Source organism: Bombus pyrosoma, linkage group LG16 (genome assembly GCF_014825855.1).
Source record: "Bombus pyrosoma isolate SC7728 linkage group LG16, ASM1482585v1, whole genome shotgun sequence".
NCBI lineage: Eukaryota > Metazoa > Arthropoda > Insecta > Hymenoptera > Apidae > Bombus > Bombus pyrosoma.
In genome coordinates this window covers 1,885,014-1,906,150 of record NC_057785.1, presented here as the reverse complement: position 1 = coordinate 1,906,150, position 21,137 = coordinate 1,885,014, and the positions used below count along the sequence as shown (strand labels likewise).

General features: G+C 31.8%; 2 protein-coding genes and 1 long non-coding RNA gene across 13 annotated transcripts in view; 2 read left to right on the top strand and 1 right to left on the bottom strand.

Annotated features, from left to right (window-relative positions):
• The first annotated feature begins 146 nt into the window (after positions 1-146).
• LOC122576465 (elongation of very long chain fatty acids protein 6-like) lies at positions 147-4,578 on the top strand. 2 transcript variants are annotated; one of them, XM_043746817.1, is made up of 5 exons: positions 147-426; positions 959-1,094; positions 2,555-2,692; positions 3,392-3,791; positions 3,907-4,578. In XM_043746817.1, exons 4-5 carry the CDS (start codon positions 3,451-3,453, stop codon positions 4,445-4,447), a joined length of 882 nt encoding a protein of 293 aa, XP_043602752.1. In that variant the 5' UTR covers positions 147-426; positions 959-1,094; positions 2,555-2,692; positions 3,392-3,450; the 3' UTR covers positions 4,448-4,578. The 2 variants fall into 2 exon arrangements, with proteins under 2 accessions (XP_043602752.1, XP_043602750.1); XM_043746815.1 differs by lacking the exon at positions 147-426 and having other exon boundaries at positions 864-1,094; positions 2,555-2,688.
• Positions 4,579-6,719: 2,141 nt separating this feature from the next.
• The window catches only part of LOC122576462 (elongation of very long chain fatty acids protein 6-like), a 35,694-nt gene continuing 21,276 nt past the window's right edge, over positions 6,720-21,137 (bottom strand). For 2 of the 10 annotated variants that reach the window (XM_043746803.1, XM_043746804.1), the window contains 3 exons: positions 17,282-17,430; positions 10,686-11,075; positions 6,720-10,225 (listed from right to left, as the gene is read on the bottom strand). In XM_043746803.1, coding sequence (XP_043602738.1) covers positions 9,727-10,225; positions 10,686-11,075; positions 17,282-17,331 — 939 coding nt within the window. In that variant the 5' untranslated portion in view covers positions 17,332-17,430 and the 3' untranslated portion in view covers positions 6,720-9,726. Of the gene's footprint in view, positions 10,226-10,685; positions 11,076-11,842; positions 12,298-16,881; positions 17,193-17,281; positions 17,431-17,533; positions 17,725-20,393; positions 20,511-21,137 lie in introns of those variants that run through there. The other 8 variants (XM_043746806.1, XM_043746808.1, XM_043746809.1 and 5 more) reach the window with 8 other exon arrangements.
• LOC122576468 lies at positions 12,680-16,582 on the top strand. Its single transcript, XR_006319768.1, has 2 exons — positions 12,680-14,267; positions 15,380-16,582. It is a non-coding gene; the product is annotated as an uncharacterized LOC122576468 (long non-coding RNA).

The window sequence follows — 21,137 nt, the reverse complement described above, 5'->3', positions numbered from 1 at the left end:
CGCCTCGTTTACATTAATTTAATCTCGAATCCTCTTTATTTCCACATTTCACTATCATTTTCTCGATTTGAGATATTCTTTTGAATTCCTACTATCATGCTTCTTTTATTAATTAGGTCGCTTGACTTCGAGTAATTTGGAATACTTTACTAATGTAAACTTGTTTTTACTCTAGACTTGAAGTGTACTTTCAAGCCTCAAGTGTACACGCTATTTAGTTCATTAGGTTTTTATTTACGATAAGTATTACTCTATTCAGGAAATAACACACAAAAATGCACAAGACAGTCCGCATAATTTGTAATTTTCACAATATCGTTACGAACAATAGAGTCGATATGGATACTGAAACTTTGATGCGATTCTATTGACAAAAGAAAATGGCAATTCTCTGCTAAATCATGAGACAAGTACATATATTTATATGTAAGTATACCATTAATTTTGCAATAAGAAATGCAATCTTATTTGTTACATGTGTAGTCATTGTGTTGGCTATGCCAATTGAACATGGTCGGCGTAATTTCTTTAAACATTCTTAGAAGCTTTTTCTTGGCTTCACTATTTTCCTCTAATATTCGTCCAAAAAAAATTTCGTCCAATTTTTGTTCAAAGTATTAATTTTTTTAAACGTACCGTCGAATAATATTATACAGTAGACGAATATTAATCTTGTAGTCATTAACTCAATATTATGTACAATATTTTGTTTTAAAAAAATTTTATTCATTGTTGTGTAATTTAAATGTACGTATATAGATATAGACTTTCTATACAGGGGGTCAAACTCTGTCATACTTTATCCTCCATGAAAATGAAAAAAAAAAGAAATTATACAATATACACACAAACCCAAAAATTGACTAAAACTATTCTTGTTTATGAGAGTATATTTTATGAGAGTATACATGAAACTGATAGATATGTATAATGTATAATCATATTGTATATTACGCAGGCAAACCGCCGTGTAGCAGGCAACCGATACCAACGCGTACACTGTTACTGAAGCGAAGTGGTAGTGACAGTTTCTTACGAATATCCTGGAAATTAGAATCATCCGCAAGGAAAAGTCATTCAAACTCATACTGCCGGTAACATATTAAAAAATGATTGAAATCATCCTAATTTAAAAAATCATAAAGATGAAAAATTGTCATTGACACTTAGCCAACCGAATAGGGAGATCTCCACTCTGTAAAGTACATCGCTACGTGACCGAACGGGGAGATCTCCCTTTTTGACTTTTGCAACGCGTTTTCTTTTCCTTTTTTCTTTTTTGCTATCATCAATTATTGTTTATGTGGAATTGTTCCCAATTAATTGCGCCACTTTCTCTGCTTTTATAATGTACAGCGTATAATAAAATACACCAATATAGTGGTGTTAAAATTAATTAAAAGTTACACTATCAGTTATGACTAAATAAAGTTATAATCGAACAATAACATTGTAAAAAAATATTAAAATGCATTATGAATTTTTAATTTCACGTTCAAGTCGCGTTATTTATCTCTAGTCATCTTTAACGTTTGTAATTTTACCTATATTTTTTTATACTTTTAATACATACTTTCAATTTGATGTTTTGTATAAACAATATGTGAAATGGGTAAATAAAATCATTACCGCGAAATATGATTGACCACTTAAATAATTTTTAGACTCTTTTATTTTGTAAGCAGTGAATATTAGTCCTTGATGCTTGGAAAAATGCGCGGTAGACAGCGTATAGGCTGGCTTGTCCGAGCACGGTGGAAATGCTACCTGTGACGGTCTAAGTATTAACATAATCATAGGCACTAAATACGATAAATATACATTAATTATACGTCGTCGTGATAGCATTGATTCATATCTATTACAGGCAGGAAAGTCTAAAGTCGAAACTAATTGATTGGGAAAGATAATGAGATGTAAATAGATACTATAAATATATAAATGGATACTATTTTTCAAAATCTATTCTGGTTTTTAGAATCTCGGAGTCTGTTAAATCTGAAGAAGTTCAAATTCAAAATAAGTTTACTCATGTAAACTATATTTAAAAAAATTGACTGGTTTACAACATATAGATAAAATTAACATATTCTCGTCACTTTTTGTTATTGAACGTTGAACCACTTTTAAGAAAATTTACCTGTGTTCTAAGTTCGAAGAATTGTACAAAATACGGATAAATTGGAATTTTGATTTTCAGCGTAAAAATAAAAATGAAACTATTGTCTAAAGTCATTTAATAAAATTCTTAAAGGTCATTGAAACATTCCTTTCAAAAATTTACCCTAATAGAAATTACATTTATGAAATCTACATTACCGCTTGATAAAAAATATGATATAGTAAGTACTAAAGTCATTATATCACGTCAAAATGATAGATATACATAAAAAACTTCTTTAATTCAACCTAAGTATCCAATAAGCGCATTGTGTGAGAATATACCACATGTGCACATTCATATTTATTAATTCAGCATCGGAAGTGGGAACTTTGGAGCCATGTAGCAATGATTTTTATGATTTGGTCTTCAGTCTTATTTCTCTGGTTACAGGAGGAACAAGAATTCAGCTGGAATACAATCATTCATCGAATTAATTGTTTTTACTGGATACAAGAGATATTAACGTTGGAATCGACTAATTTGGATTTTCCATCGTACAAGAAGAATTTTCTTCTGCGATATACGTTGGTATTAACACTCAAATGTATTATATATTTTGTATACACAGCGGCTCGTGAAAGTGTTTGAGTATTCTAAAAAATATTTTCAAATCTCATTAGCCCTGTAACGAGATACAACTAACGTAATTATATCGGTAAAATTTGGAAATTAAGAGATATTCATTGAAAGAATACACTTCATAAAAATCATCAAACAGTCAATTTGAACAGACAATTAGTATTAGTAGAGTTGTGCAAAAACCTGGAAATATATATTCTACATACTATTTTACAGAATATCTCGGAAAGTGTTAAACCTGAAGAAATTCAAATTCAAAATAAGAAGTTCATCTAAGTACACAACATTTAAAAAAAATAACTGGTCTACAATATATAGATAAAGTTAACATATTTTCGTCAATTTTTGTTATTGAATTGTTGTGACCCATTATAGTATAGTTTATTATTTTTCCGCTAATGAGATAATATAATTTAAGAATAAGATAGTTCGTTAGATCTATTAAAGATAATGCGCATTTTTATGACACGTGCACTAAAAAGCATAGTTGAATAACGTGTATATCGTCATTGACGTTTACATCAAACTATGGAATAGTTTATAAGTAACTATATTATGCACTACCGCATAAATACATGAGACAATTATTCATGTTTGTCAGAATATAAATTACACTGTATCCGATGTACTCTTCTTCCTTTTCAATAGATTGGCAACAGAGATAAGAATATTGGGTAGAAAAGGCAAATTCCAGGACGAACGTTGAAATGGATTATAAGATGAAGGAGAATATGAACTACATGCAGATCTCTCTACCTAATTACTCGTACACTTTGAACTTGGAAAAAAATTTTATTTATTGGGATACCGTAACGCCAATGTACGATCATTTGCCATACTGCTTCGTATATTGTGCTATGTATGTCATTCTAGTTTTTTCTGGGAAATATTATCTATCAGATAAGCCAAAGTTCGACTTAAGACGTTGGCTTGCTTTATGGAGTTTGATGCTTGCGACGTTCTCCGTTCTTGGCTTTCTTCGAATGGGATCAGAAATGTACCACACTTTAAGCAATTATGGGTTTTACAATAGCATTTGTGTTCCAAAGTAATTTCACTTTAGTACTTTATTCCTGAAAATATTTTCAGTATAAGAATAATATTACATACTATCATACATATTTATAGAATATTAATTACTTATGTAATTACTTACTTTTCAGTTTCCTTACGCAAGACTCCGTTGCAGCCTTCTGGACGTTCTTGTTTACATTGTCGAAAGTAGTAGAACTCGGTGACACAGCCTTTATCGTGTTACGAAAGCAACCATTAATTTTTTTACACTGGTACCACCATATAACGGTTCTTCTTTATACATGGTACTCTTACACAGAAACTTCAGCCACTGGCAGATGGTTCACTACGATGAACCTCTTCGTTCACTCGTGGATGTACTCTTATTACGCTTTGAAAGCAATGGGATTCAGTCCACCAAAATGGGTTGCCATAACAATCACTACGCTACAATTGACGCAAATGATTCTAGGTTGCGTTATAATTATTGCGGCTTACCTTTACAGACAAACCAACGAATGTAACGTTACACCTTACAACATCAAACTTTCGATGATGATGTACTTCAGCTACTTCATTTTATTCGCTAGATTCTTCCAGCAGGCTTATCTATCTAACAAACTTGGAAACAAAGCTAAAAAGGCATATGCCAATGAAACATCAAGCAATGACAAGTTCAAAATGAAATGAAACACCAAAGTTTTGGCAGACTTTTTGATAGTTTCTAAAGACTTTCTTGAAGGCACAGAGATGCGATTCTTAACTGAAAGACGTAAAAGATGTTTGTGATGAATAAAAATGCATAATATTGGTGACAAGTACTAGTTGCACATTTAATTTAGCAATCAATTATGATGACTAGTTTAGCAGGATTAGCGTTACATATATTATCAATGAATTAATAAGGATCTAGTTGAAATCCAAAAGGATCTTTTGACGAATTTTTATGAAGTTTCTGACAAAAGAGTCTGTGAGTATAGAAAAATGTAACATTTCAAAAATTAATAATTGTGAAAAATATCGTCGACTTTTTATTAGAAAAGTTTCGAATTGTTATTTTTCTATAGCGAAAAATATTAATTATTATTAATACTTTACGAACTAAAGATAAATTTAAGATTTCAGTATTCTAAAATTTCATATGCAAATCTGAAATAATACACATGAAAATTTTGAATGACAGTGCTTGCGCATAAAAAATTTTCATTGTGTTCCATTTTGTACAATTCAATTGTCGGATCGTATTACAGCGAATTGTAAGAGTATGCGTTTGTATTATATCTTTTACATTATATTGAGACAAGATATTTACGCCGGATGATTACTGCTTTTACCTTGCAATTTAAGGGAAAAGAGATCAGTGGACTAAATTATCAAATATTGCATATGTTCTTGCAGCACACCGGTTGAAAAATATGAAGTTTGAGGATAATTGCGTCTACGACGCCTTACGCTATACTTTTCATTCGTTCCTGTAAAGAAGATTGCCAACTCACAAGGGCATTTTCGTCGTATTTTCGCTTGTAGAAGTACATATTACTTAAATTTTAGGCTATTTTGATTTCGTCACCCTGTATATCTCACTGTTCTTTCTCGGCGGAATCATGCATCCTAATTAATACTTAATATGTAACGCACGAAAATTTGTATAAATATATGAAATTTCGCTAGCACTGTAATAAAACACGACTACCGTGATTATAATAGGAAAATTTGAAACCTATCCGAAAATGTATGTGTTACTGTCAAATTTTGCAGGATATTCAAAGATTGAACATTATATCCGTCTGCTCATTAAAATCCAAAACAGCAATATCAAAAATCGTCTCATGGAATTTTCGAGTAGATAGGATTAATGTTTTCTCTAATCCTTTGCTTTTATAAATAATTAATAAATAATAGCACATATAAACAATGTTTATACAAATTTCATACAAAATTTATTCTAATATCTAATGTAATATAATTTAATATATCTATATAATAAATTCCATGGCAGGGGGTTCTAGAGACCGGATTATGTTGATCAATTTGTCTGCAGTAACGTGCTTGAGTCGAGAAGATAAGATTTAAGCCTTTGCACTCGACGGGCTTTTCGATCGGACGTAGCAGCAACTCGAGGTGATTTTGCGCGTATGTGACGAGTGTCTTGCAGGTAATATAAAATGATTTTATACAAAAATTAACTTAAAAGAACATTATATCTTAATAATCTATATATATTTACGTCTTTGAACATATCATTTTTTAATATTTTTTCTGTATTTTTCTTGTGATAATTTATAAAACATGTGCCAAGATGCATCCTTGGCTTATCGGTATACAAGTATGGTAATTATAAGTTGTTTCGTGTTTCGTGTTTCGTGTTTCTCGCCTGCTGTATTTCGGTAAGAACACATCTTATAATCCTTTTCTGTTCTTGTTAAAATTACACGGAGCTTTCCATTTAACCGAATTTCGTCGAACAAGCAGTTGACGTCGAAACTCGATCTCACGGGTGTCGAATATCTCCTCGTACTCGATCCACGGCGAGCCGACTCGCAGGGAGGATGGAAGAATATGCCGTACCACGATAATGATAATAGTCACCGACTTCTGTCTTAAATGTATTATTACTACGATTATATTGCTTTTACTTTGCATCTAATTAATATCTAACAAATGTCATATAATATACATAGTTCTTTTACTATTAAAAACCTTTGTAGGCTGTATAATTTTGCTTTTTCAATACGAAATTTAATAACATTGACATGTTTTAATTATGAATAATACTTTGGACAAGATACTATTTACACATTATAGACTGTTAACAGTTACACATTATTTTAATGAATTAAGAAAAAGCTAAAGTTTACTTTCCGATATTCGCATCAAATATAAATTATTAAATATATGGGTACAGATTTGATTTGGAAGTTATATTTTTGTTCAACTTTTTTGATGAAAATAATAATACATATTTAATAATGGCTCATAATTGATATTTATTTAAACAACATTTTTCTCTACAAAATACGTAAATAATTGGTGAAAAACTATGAAAAGTAGTTCGTTTTAGCCACTTTATATTGTAATTGTATTCAGTTTACTTTACATTGAATAATCTCAATTTAGTTTATTCTCTTTATGTTTAACACTTTCACCGAAGGATGAAACACGGGTGAAACATTCCACAGCGTTCTCTACTGTCCATTTGTAAAAGTGACTTGTAAAGCACAAGTCCCGAGATAGCTTTGTCAAGAGTCTTGTTAAAACCTAAACCTAACCCTAATCCGAACCCTAACCCTAATCCTAATCCTAAACCTAAACCTAAACCTAAACCTAAACCTAAACCTAAACCTAAACTTAAACCTAAACCTAAACTTAACCCTAAACCTGAACCTAAACCTAAACCTAATCCTAACCGTAATCCTTACTCCCCTGGAATGTCCAGCCTATGTATACGATCGTATTTCAGACCGACATAGACAAATTTATATTATTTACATATATTTTAATAGAACTACGCCCATTTATCCTCAATAGCATAGTCACCTTTTTCTCATACCTTCAATCATACCTTTTTCTAGTTAAAATTGTACATTCTTTGGTGCAACCATACATAGCATCACGCACAAATGTTCCTCGCGATTATAATGCTCTGTAAATTATGCACAATATATGTCCAAGGTATATCGACCCAAATGGCATCTTATAATGGTCATTAGAGACATACGATTTCTATGAAAAGTCATTGTCATATTTTTGGAAAAGAAAAACCAGAATGGAAATGTGCATAGTGCACACTGTGACAAGGACGAAAGAGCTGTATGCCCATCGCGTAGATTTATTCTTTGTGAAGAATGCGAAATCTCAATAGCCTAAATATTTATTTTCTTATATTCGATAAAAGAATTTATAATATTATCTATCTTCTCATTTCATTCATTTCTTATGACAAATAGTCACCGAGGGACGTATTAAGATGTGAAATTATAGACAAACGAGGATTAAATATATTGTCAGTATCTCTATGGTCGTTATTGCTTGCCTAAAATTTGGATTTCGTTTTTGTATAACATTTTGTATTTTTTTAAATAATATCTAAAATTGGGTCGTTGACATATATATATATATATATATATATATATATATATATATATATATATATTACGAATATATGAATTTCATGTACTATATGTATATATGTTGGAGATAGAAGGACACTGGAGCCTCTCCTTTGGAACTGTGGGAAAATCCCATAATATCGTAATCTATATTCTACCATAACCGTAATTAAACAATTGTCATTCAATCCGATTGTATTTATTCGAGACCTGTGATAGTGAGCTCGGGCTCGAGGAGACAGCCAGTCGCCGAGCGTAGCTGCGGTCAAGGGATAAACGTTTACCTAAACAAAGGTATAGAGTAACCGTATAGCTCTCCTTGAAAAAATATAGCAGCGGCACGCGACAGTAGACACTCCAACGGATCCTGTCCCGTGGCTCGCTACACAAAGACCGCATTCTTTGGACAAGATGACCAGATATCAATACATCTTCACGCCACATCTTCGCTCTTTCTTAATGCTAGACTTCTATATACTCAGTATCTTCTCCTCTCTTTCTACTGTCTTCTTTTTAATCAAGTAACAATGCTATTATAGCCGTTTCTTTAATAATAAATTTCGATACTTTCGATAACTCAACGTTGTTGTGCCGGTGCTAAGCTGTTACATGAGCTATAATTGTGAATATATTGATGCCCGTCAGGCATTGTACTGTTAAATGGCCGACATTTAATTCTGGACTGTACCGACAAAACCGCGTGTTTTGCGGATTTCGCCCGTAACATATACATATAGAAATTAATATAAGTATAAATAATAGCCTTAAACGTATAGTTAGTGTTAAGGATATACTGAATATTATAGCTTATTAATATGGTGAATAATTGACTGTCAAATATCTTCGTGGTTTTTGCGAAATGTAAGTTTTCAATAAATATCTTGTAACTTTTACATATGCAAACGTTTGATAATTGCAGGAAAATCAGGACCTAAGTGTTGCAATTACGAAGACGCAGAAATCCTATTCCTCAAAACTCAGATCTTAGACATACCGAACATAAAAAAGGACAACACAAGTAAGAAACGAAGAAAAATCAAGTGTCAAAGCGGTCAACAAACATTTAAGGTTCGCAACAAGCTCGGATCTCAAAAATCAATATTTCCTATTTTTAATTTATGATCAATGAAACTTTTACCGATATGTTCGTTACATTTTTCTGATTAAAACGAGACCAAACACGATATAATTTTGAGCATATTTGCTTACTTGATAAACGATAATTAAATACATATCAATAAGTAAATGTAACTCAAATTATATCGTGTTTGATCTCGTTTTAATCACAAAGATCTTACAAATACGTTGGTAAAAGTTTACTTTAAAACTTTAAAAAAGTTGCAAATAAGAAGCTTTCGCTTTTGAACTAGTACCTAGATACATTGTCTCAGCGATGTCTGACACNGTGATCATATTACACTACTTTCACAAAGGATATAACCTAACAAACACGAAGATGGTACCCGCTGGGGGTAACCATCCACATGCTATGTATATTTAAGCTATAATATTTTACCAAATGTCCCACTGGACAAATTGTAAAATTTCAATAAATAATAAAAAAAAAAAATTACACTATCTGATCTCGAACCTTCGCCCTGTAGCGATGATAACGATTGTGCAATTAGATCAAAAGGATCTTTTTGTGTAGTTATCGAATGTTTCTACATTTTCAGATCCGTTTCAAATTTTACCATCGTAATGGCGATAGTCGTGTCTCGTTACAGTACTAGTGAGATTTCAAAATATTTCGTATAATAAAACTACTATAAATACAAACGTAAATATTGTATGCAGTATAAGTAACACGATTTTAAATAGCATTTCTGCAAAGTCGTTTGTTCTATTGATATGGTATTCCTATTCGACTTTCCTCCTGCTATGGCCAGACAGATAGGTGTTGTAAAAGTACTTAGCGAATAGTAGGAAGTAACTGAAGTACATGAGCAAACCGCTAACGGCGTTGAGAGTCGTAGCATGGCATTCTTTCTCGCCATTCGTTATATAATAGTAAGCCGCGCCAGTTACAAAGAAACCTACAGCCATTTGCATCAGCTGCATCGTAGTAATCATCACGGCGATGAATCTTGGTGGTTTGAATCCCATTGCTTTAAAAGCATAGTAAGAATACATCCAGGAATGGACAAAGTAATTCATCACGATATACCATCTGGATGTTCCCATGAGTAGCGCATAGGAGTACCATGTGAAATAGATAACCGTTATGTGATGATACCAATGCAGAAATATTAATGGTTGCTTTCGTAACACAATGAAGACAGTATCGCCAAGTTCTACGATCTTTGATAAGGCGAACAAGCTTGACCAGAAAGCACACACATGATCATGAGTATAGTAACTAAAAGCATATAATGCGAAACATTAGAACAATAAACATAAAATATTTTCAGAAAATTATTTCACGAATGAATAAACGAACGTAAGAAATCTTATTTGACTAACGCTCTTATAATGCGTGTGTTGTTTCAAATATGAAATTAGAAATATGGTTACTCGTTCGTTGCGCGGAAATGAGATCGAAAGTGCAGGCAAGAATCGAGGTTCTTACAACGAACGCAGTTTCCAATTAACGTCGTCATTCGGTCGACTTGACAGCCAGTACAGGCTTAAAAGACAACGATGTCGTCAAAAGACTTGGTACGAACTGTCGCTCGCTTCTAAGATATCAAAAAATGCTTTTAACAGAGGCATTTAATGATTCGAGAGTGCAACGAGCGAGTAACAACATTTTAATTAACGATTGACTTTCAATGTACGATTCGTTCGAAAATATTTCAATACTTTAAGATAGAAATTACCTGTTCGAACAAATACTATAGTAAAATCCATGATTGTATAATATGTGAAAAAATTCTGGCGTTGTTCTTATAGTTCCTATAATGGAGAATATCGCAAGCAATCCGCTCCATAATGCGAGTGAATTCCTCAGATCAAACTTTGGTCTATTTGACATATAAAGCTTCCCTGCGAAAATGACCACTAAATAAATAGCAGTATAGTAAAAGCATTTCCACCAATAATTCCTCATCCATATCAGAACGTTCCAGATAAAGTCAGTTGTTTCAAAATTAAAGATTATCCAGTGCTCGGGACCAGTGACATTCGTGAAATAATTCACTTCGTTCATTTTGCAATATTTTTTACACTCGTTCAGCTTAACAAAATTAAGGGAGAATACTGTCGGTTGTCTGAAAAGAAAAACAAACGGTTAAGATTTTTTCATAAATTCGAAGAATTGCAGACTTAATAGAACAAATTTATTAAGGCCAATTTAATTAGCCAATTAATTTCTCAGGGATAACTTTGGATTTTTCTAAGTGTAACAAATAGTATGTTGACATTTTTGTTCTAAATAATCAGAGGTTCCATTCATCAAAATCAAAGATTAGAACAGATTAATTCCTTATAAAAAGTTAATAAGGTATCTATGTCGAAAAATTATTAGTATTAAAGAAACAAAATTTTGGAAAGCTAAGGAACATAAATAATATAATTGAATTTTGGGCTTCTGCCAAATATTAAGTGCCAAACATACGTGCAATATTATGGTAGGAAATTTCACATCATTATAATATTAATTATTTATATTAAAAGTATTATCAGTTATAGTATTACATATAATACAATATTATTAAATATTATATATCTTATATGATAGATTTATATAATACTGCTATTATATATACTATTATATACTATATTATATTATATATTATATGCTATTATATAACATAAATTAATATTATATAATACCATCTATGCCGCTTATATTTATAGAAAAGGTCCGTTAAAATCAGCTTGAAAAATTTACCAAATGTCCAGCTGGACAAATTGTAAGGTACAAATTAAATAATAAAGAAAAAATGTTTACTTTGCTACAGAAGATACTGTGTTCCAATTTTGAAATTTAGATTAAATTTTGTCAAAAGTAAGACGTTCGGGTGTGGGTACTTACAGTTAATTACACGATTGTATCATTAAACACGGTTTTTCTTTTTCTAGGCAATAATTCACTTTCTGTTGGTGTTGAATTTTCCTGCAGATAATTCCTAAGTTCGATGAAAATTATCGAAGAGTTCCATGCCAAGTTCTATATCCGCGAGCGCGCATAACCAACCAATTAAGACTACCAATATTTATGTGATTAATGTCTGGTCAACCTAGAGTGTGTACTACCCCACTCCCGAGATTAAATTAATAAATCCATATGAAACAGATGGTGTGATTACATTGAAGTCATTTGCCAGGTCTTTTGCATAAATTATTTACAATGTAGTATTTCCTGATAATTACGAATCATGAATTTACACTTAAGATTACGTTGAAATCATACATTAAGGGAAATCAACAATATTTGATTTCTTGATTTTTCATCATACAATCAATGATATCGATGGTGAAGCCAGTTCTTAAAATTGGAATCGAATACATTTCTTGAAATATTTGGAGAATTATTATAAATAAAAGAGCCATATCATTAAAGAAACCTTGAAATATAGAAAGAAAAATATGCCTATATAAATAGATTTAAAAAAAAGAAAAACAATTTCAGTGATATCTATAATCTGTAATTAGAAACTTATAATTATTTATTTTATTATCTTATTAGTATAGCAATTAATGTAATTTGCAATATTACGATTATTATGTTATAATTATATTATATAATATATAATAATTAATAAAATTATATTATATTATAATATAATAATATATAATAGTATTTCATTATAATTATATTATATAATAATAATAATTAACTAAATATTAAATATTATATTATAATTGCAATTTTATTTATATATAATTTTCGCAACGTTGCAATTTTTATATGCGTTGTTCAATAATACAACTTACGTTATAAGATTGTAGCTATGTATGCTATAAAACTACTTTAAATAGTAGCATATTTATAATCAAGTGGCATGATGTAAGTTTAATTAAAATCATTAATGATGTCATCGAGACGTTATTTTCCTCCTTCATCACCGAATTTTATTATTAATTATTCACGAGAAAAGAAACATTATAAACTTACAGGCTAAATTAGAAATCATAAAACATTTCGAAAATAGAATCAAAGTTCCAATGTTTTATTAAACGTTTTGTAATAGTGATAAAGGAGGTCCGCTCGTTGCTGAAATGGGAACTGTGCTAAAGTTATGACGTGGCAACCAATTACGGATTAAGAAATGTCCACTTGATCGGAGAACAATATGCTATCGGGCTAAGTTAATTTTTGATAAATTAAAGGGCGAATGTGCAGATGAAAAAAAGAACGCTAAAACGCCCAAAACGCTAAAGTTTCCATAATACAGAAGTTCGATTCTAACGCATGATTCGCGGCATCTACATAACATAATTCAATAAAATAATATAAAACGAAAAATTTTCTGCACCTATTATTTCCTTCCTTCCTACAAATTATTCTGAAATCTCATTAGCTCTGTAACGAAACACAGCTATCGTAATTATATTTGAAACGAATCTGAAAAACAGTCGAGTTGGCCTTTCTTACTGCCGGAAAATATCTGCGAGGAGAACCGCCGCCTTGTATGGTCGTAGAAGAAAGAACCATGTTTAATTAGAAAAATTTAAATATTGTTACTTTTTTCTTATTTCTTTTTTAAGCCCTTACAATCGCGTATGAGATTCATATCTGTTACATATAGATACGCTTATCGCGAGAAATTTATAAGAATATATTGTATGCGTTAGAAGAAAATTCTAACGAAACACTGGTGATTCTAATAATGAAATTTGCGTTCACTTCCAAATTGTATATAAAAGTTACAAGACTGTATTTCTTTGCATTTGCGCGTATGGATTATATTTATTACAAACGTACACTTGGCAAAAAATTAGAAAAAACTAACAGTGATCTTGAACTTTTCAATATGTGGGTCAATATATGTGTACATCTCTTGACTTATCTTAATATACATTGAAACTTGTTAATATAGTCAGCTATTCACATGTAATACTTTGCAATATTTTCCATCTTTGCATAAGATGACGCAGAAAGTGTAGCAAAGATGCAAATAAGTATATTTGGCTGTAATAGTTTTTCATTTATCTTTAAGAGGGTATGCTAGTCTACAAATTTGACAAAATCGGAAATTTCTTTTTCATATTTCCAAAGTTTAGACATTCAAGAATATGCTCTTAAAAGGGTTTTTCAAAATTTCAATTGTTTTACGAGTTACAGCCATTTTTGTGACGCGGCATCTGCTCCGGTCCGACCGGAACAAATGGACAGTTTTAATTAATAGCAATTACGGCTATTGTATTTTAAAATTTTTCTTTTTCATCGTTAATTCTGTGTTCTACATGTAAGGAAGATATTCTTGTATGGAGCAGGAATCGACGATTAAAAATATGTAAGTATGCTTTACCATTCTACGAGTAAAATTGCCGGAAACTTGTCTCGAAACTTTAAACGCGTTTTTCTCGGAACTACCTTTTTCGAGTTGGCGTGCACGATATCTCAAGTTCTAATGAACCGATTTATTTGAAATTTGGTGTGAATGTTCTTTATACATTCCTCTGTCGCCTGAAGCGCGCTCAGATCAAAATTTTTAATTTTACTATTTTTAAAAAATTCGGAATTGTTAAAAAAACATGCCAAAAAAAAGATTTTTTCAAACGGCCGCCATTTTGTGAAAAAATATTTTTTTGACTTTTCCAAGGTTCATACTATAGCGGCATCTATACTAATTAAGAACCCGTTCGGCTTTTTTGTCTCGGATGACTAGAAGGGTTGAAATCATGCACGCCAGGACACCCTTTTCTTTTGGACCCCCCACTTTGCCAGCTCATAACTTTGTGAATTTTGAGTTCTTTTCGGTTAATTTTTTATGTAACTTAAAATATCAATAAACAAATGATATGGATAGTAAAAATATTTTTTGTTTCGTTTGTACAGAGTTTCAAAAACCGCCCGAAATTTATGCCTCTAGACTAGAATAACCGCTTAAAGAAACAGGTCTAGCTTCGACAGAAGCGCGAACGCATCGTATTATAGATCGTGAAATTGTTCGAACAGCTTACACTGATTTGTTAGTTACTTTAATAGTCGCGATGACAAAACGTTCTAACACCATCAACTGACGTTTTGTGAACAATAAACGTTAAATATCTCTGTAACCTGTAATTGAATGGATTCAGATTTGATAAGTGAGCTGACATTAAGGTTGAAAACAACATGACCCATCCGTTTCTTATGAAATTCTTGACTTATGTAACGTGTAGTATCACAAAATGAGCTGTAACTCGAAAACAAGTTTATGTCGTGCGCTTATATAAACTTTTTCTTCTTTTTTATTATGTTGAATCCGTACTTCTCACAAGTTCTAGTTCAATATATATATTGTATATTGTATATATAATAATAATAATAATAATAATATAATAATTATATTGGTAAAATTTGAAACGAATCTGATATATTCGAACAATATATATAATATGTATTATATGTTTATAATATTAGATATCGACGAAAGCCATGATTCATATTAATCAGTATGAATCGCAGTACCATAATTGAAGATCGATCGACCATGCAGAATCATCTGATTCAAAATGTGTCTGCTCGATATCGAAACGTTAGAGTGATCGAAGTATGTGTTTCAATCGTCGGAAGTGTTATTTAATTTTATACGATAAGACGACGTCACAGAAGAATAAATCGACCAGAAAAATAAGGGAAATCTACTGGATAAGAGAATTGGTTCGTATCTCCGAACATCTTTCGTTGACAAAAATTCATTGACTGATAACCGGTATCATCTATATGCGCAGACTACAGAAGTTTCTATGTTTGTAGATTATCCTGAAATGCGAAAATGCACGTTATGCAGATGATACGCAAAAGTATAAGAGATATTCAAAGTACAATGCTTATTCATTGAATGATAAATTATTTTTTGACCTTTATACTTTTAGACCTTCTCTCAATGGATACCGAGTAGTACTGTTTCAATGCTATTTTACCACGTTTAAAACAATCTGCCTAACGTTTACTGTCAAATTGCAAAGTATATAGGAGATATAAAAGAAATTTTCTACTTTCCATTTGTTTAAGTAGGTTCATAAAAATATGAATTTGCACAAAAATCCTCAGTCTAATGATGAAATATCCGAAGCAATCGCTATGATATTTAATGGCTGAATATTCATAGACATCTATTTACTAATACGACGTTCTGTCGTAGTGTTTTGTCATTCTAGACACACAGTTACATATTTCAGGTACTTTCACCTATCAAAAGATTTTAGTTCTTTCCACCTATACAATGATTACGTCGGAAAAAGGTTAATTTATTCGAAATAGCAAATATACTGATTCTCGTTTTTCCTCTTTCATCTTCCTTCTCGAGTTTTAAAAATTACAGATATCTGCTTTATAGCCAGTATTAAATCTCATACATCGATCGATATGACGTTTACTTTCTATGGGAAAGTATTAAACTATACCTGTGTCGTAAAATGACTAATTTGAAAGATACTTTTACTTTAAAGCGAAACATAATATCGCCGTATTATGTATTTACCACATAATAACACAGAATATCCATAATAAGCAGGAAAAGGTGTAAGAAAATATGGCACTTGGTTATATTATTTACCGAATGTCCAGCTGGATAAATTGTAAACTACAAATTAAATAATAAAAAAAAAGAATTTTGTTATATAAATTAGTTTTGTAGCCTGTTACTACCTGAGACTTGAAAACATTAATTAAAACCATAAATTATTTTGATATTATCTACTTTCTTGACTCGATATGACTTTACTTTGTATATTATTCTCATTTCAATAAAAGTCTTACAATATTCGCGTGTTTATACAATGAGAAAGAAAATTAGTCGAACATATTGCATTTAATAGATCTAGCACGTTTATAAACCAACTCTCCCTTGCATACGTTGCATGATTGATTTTTAAAAGATAAGTCAGACGATACGTCAGAATTGATTATTTTCCCAATACCTCGCTTCCCACTTAGTGGCTTCTAATCTGGAAGATCCTTCTAAGTTAGATTCTAAGAAAACTGTTGTTACTTTGTCATCGGCCCCTTGCACGCGACAGTGAACACTTGTAACTTGTTCCTGATATAAACATTGTATATAATGTTCTTCATATAAACTTCCGATCTAACGATCTACCTACTGTATGAATTTAAAGTAAATTGTGCGCATTAGATATTCCCGGTGACGTTCCCCGTGTATGAATAAGTGAAAACTATGAGTAGACATCTGACGGTCATAGGTCATTGAATACCTCCGATATCAGTCACGATGCTATGAAATCAACAGTTAAAGAAATTTAGCCATTTAAAGAAATCAGCATGATCTTTTAAAAAACACTATAGCAGATAAATCGGACTTACCTCGGATAATAGAAAACTCGGAAAATACGGAAAAGTCGATTAGCATTCATAAATCGAACCAGGATCGTCCCGCTTGCTTTCCCAATTGAACTACCCAGAACATCGACCAACAGTTTCTCCCAAATTCTTATGTGGCACTAGGCGGACGTCTACAAATACAATCATAGAAAACATTTTAACAATATGATACTGTACTTACGTTTAATTAACTATTCAATCGGTCAATGGTTTGATTAAGTGCTTTCATAATACCTGACCATTTTACCCCTTTGTAGTCTTCATGTTAAAATTTCGAAAGGAGACAAGATTATGGCAAAGTTCAAAGAATCACCGATAATGCGGAATTTCGGTTAAAGGGGATAACGTAGACCACCGCCATTTCACTGAACACCTTGTATATTAACAAGAAACTTTAAAATATCATGATACTGCAAACTGCACTGCTATAAAATTAACGATACAGTCATAAAGTTATACGTAAAATAATGGCCATTTTATGTGGTTGTATAATACGCTGATGTATATCCGAGAAGCATATGACTATTCATCGTAAGATTAATGAGAAATTAATCGATTCTAAACTAAACTTTACACGACAGAAAATAAAGACAACAAAGGTCCCTAAAATATATTATCCCCTATGTTGGGGATATAAGATTATATTTAGTTTACGATACGGATAGCACAACTACTATTTTTGAGAAGATGAAATTTGCCACATTGTACATTATAAAGTCTACAACTCGGACCACGTCGACAACTTAGTTGTCATCTTAACACGTTGACTGCCACGCGTGTTTTCAAAGAAATCTCCGTAGGCCACGCAGGTAGCAGTACCAAGCGTTCTCTGCTAGGTGCTCCCATCGATATTTTAGTAATGCGAGTCGCTCAAGCGGTAGTCTCAAGAATGATCTCTCGTTTCGTTTATTCGCAACATTAAAACCACTAGCTGTTGTTGAATGTAATGAAGGAAAATGTGGTATAGATTATTCCGACCAAATGGTTTCTTATGTCACCACAATTAGAAAAAGAAAAGGAATCAAATGGTACAGAAAACTTGGCATTCGACTACTTCTGGGAATTTCTGTTGTAAACGCTTTGATGGTTTACAAAATTGCAACAAGCAAGAATATAAATATTAGAATATTTTGACAATTATTAGTCGCAAAATTATTAGGGTTGTCTGAAAATACAAAAAATCCTTGTCTTCGACGGAGTCAGCATAATATCGCCGTTCGGAAAAATGATTCCGGAAGAAGCATTAGACGCGCGTGCAAACTATGTTATGCAAATAAAAGACGTCGAATGGACCGAACAAAGGCATAAAAGAATTTGAAGAAAACAACAACTTATTGACCAAATTGTCCCGACCAATCTCAGCTATGTATAGAATGCTTTAAAGTTTTGCATTCTAAATAATTTTTTTAATAAACCATTTTCGTATTACTTTTATAACAAATCATTTTCCTATTACTTTTATAACAATTCAACAGTTTTATTATTATGGAATATCTTTTCAAATACCTATGACGATTCTTCGCAAGTAGTCAAATAAGCGACACCCGAATGTGGGTTACGTGGCCTGACCAGAAACTTTGCTGACACCCGGATACGGGTGTCGTGGCAGTCAACGTGTTAAACGCTCGACGGATTCGCTCAGTAACAAACGGCGTAGCATAAACTTTGACACCTAACGAGAACTCGACAATAGATCATCGAATAATGTCCCTAACGGGACGTTACGCTACGCACCATGGTCACAGGATCGGACAGACACAGATTTTCACCTGACAGGAAATGTCACCAAAAAACCACTCCTTAAACCGACACCTAAAATATAAGCACCAGGCGCTTCGAGAAAGGACTGAAGGTCCAACACGCTCACGCTTACGTTTAAAGATTTTCGCTTACGTTTAAACTAAACTCTCATACTAAATACTAAATAAATAAACATACAAATCATAAGCATACTAGAAATCTTCGATCTCCTTGTATCTTGAGCGTTAATATCGTTCAAGGTTCGCAACCCTAACCGAACAGTTGCAATTCAGTTGTTGAGGAACTGTTTAAGCTTATAAACTAGGTATCATACCTGAGCACGTGAATAAGGTCCTTGTAATGAACATGAGGAGGTTTAAACTAAAACATGATTAGTGTATCTACTGTAATTTGTATCTAACAGGCTACATAATATTTTCTTTGATTCTCTACTCTCATTTCATTTTAAATTTTAATAAATTTACTTTATACTCTACTTTATTTTATTAAGTGACCACGTTACTAAACTGCTAAACTTGGATGAAAGAAATTAATAAAGAATATATTTATTACCAAACAGATTAAGATTCAATGCAAATAATATTTACTTCAATGAATAATAGTGAATTCTAGCAAGTGAAATATTAATAGAAATATCTTCAGGCGATTCCTTCACCAAAACACACCTTTAGAAACGCAAAGAAACATAAAACTTTGTTTTGATTCTGACATAAGAGAACAACATCGAAACCCCCTAATTACTAAATTACTTAATACGTCGGACCAGATCCGCAGGCTAAAAACACACTACCCATTAGACCTAAGCACAAGATTTAACTAGATATTTATATTAAGTAATAATTACTTATTTATAATACTTATTTATAATTATACTTATCTATAGTAAGTATTAACTTATTATAAATAATTAGCCATGTCACTGCGCCACGCCAGAGAAAATTACTGAAAATTTTCAATGCCAGAGTTGATTGTAAATTATTAATAAATAAAAAAAAAAAATTCTGACATCTGTCTATTGCGAAATGTAATCTTACACGTGAAATTAGATTTCGATACTTTGACATTTCACGTTTCAAATTTTACTAAAATTATACTGGATATGGGGCGGGGCAGCCAGCTACGGTCGTTAAGGCCCGTGAGTCGGAAGGACGGACATATGCCGTCTGTCACGAGTTCAAATCCTCTCGTGCCAAAAACCTAAAATCTCTCTTAAAGTATAATATACAACAGGCAAGCAAGCAGAAGTCTTCTCCCCCTTCTCCCTTGGCGTATGTTGTAGGTGTTACTTTCTGAGAGCGCTGGGTTAATAAAAGTGCACGGTAAGTAAGCATACCCCGGGAATTGTGATGAACTCGCCACTGGCTATGGCCTCCCTCCGCCCGTAGAGGTTTTAGCCGATAAGAATCCGGCACGCTGCTGCCGTTCATGTGTCTCAATACTGGATATGGAACTCGAGTGAAAAAGTTTCACCATATTATGAAAAAACAGATGATAAAATTATATATCAATTTTCATAGTAACGAAGTTTGGGGATATCAAACTTCTTCAATACAAAAGATTATTATACATTACGTATAATGAATTTATTTTGTGATTTTTAATCATAGATAAATATACTAATCATTAATATTAATTTATTCATATCAATTCTTATATTGTAATATTATGTCAATATTACAATTATATATATATATATATATGTTATTAATACATTATCAACATTTAAAAACAAAATGTGCAGGGAAACCTATCCTGAACTAATAAATAAAACATAAATAAAGCAAGACATAAAAAAAGGTACTACTTGCGGTCATAATCAATAACCGTGGTCATTATACTCGTGAATTACCGAATGCCAGCTGCGCAAATTGTAAAGTACAAATTAAATAATTAAAAAAAAACAAAAACTATGCTCGTCAAAAATGTTATGTATTACGGTCAGTCACCCGTGTCGATTCGGACTTTTCATCTGTGTGACCAGAGGAATAAAAATGATTGCGAAGGACAAAATGGACTATATGAATTTGTTGGATGCGTGACTGTCCCTTCTAGATATGATACAATATCAAGTGTTATG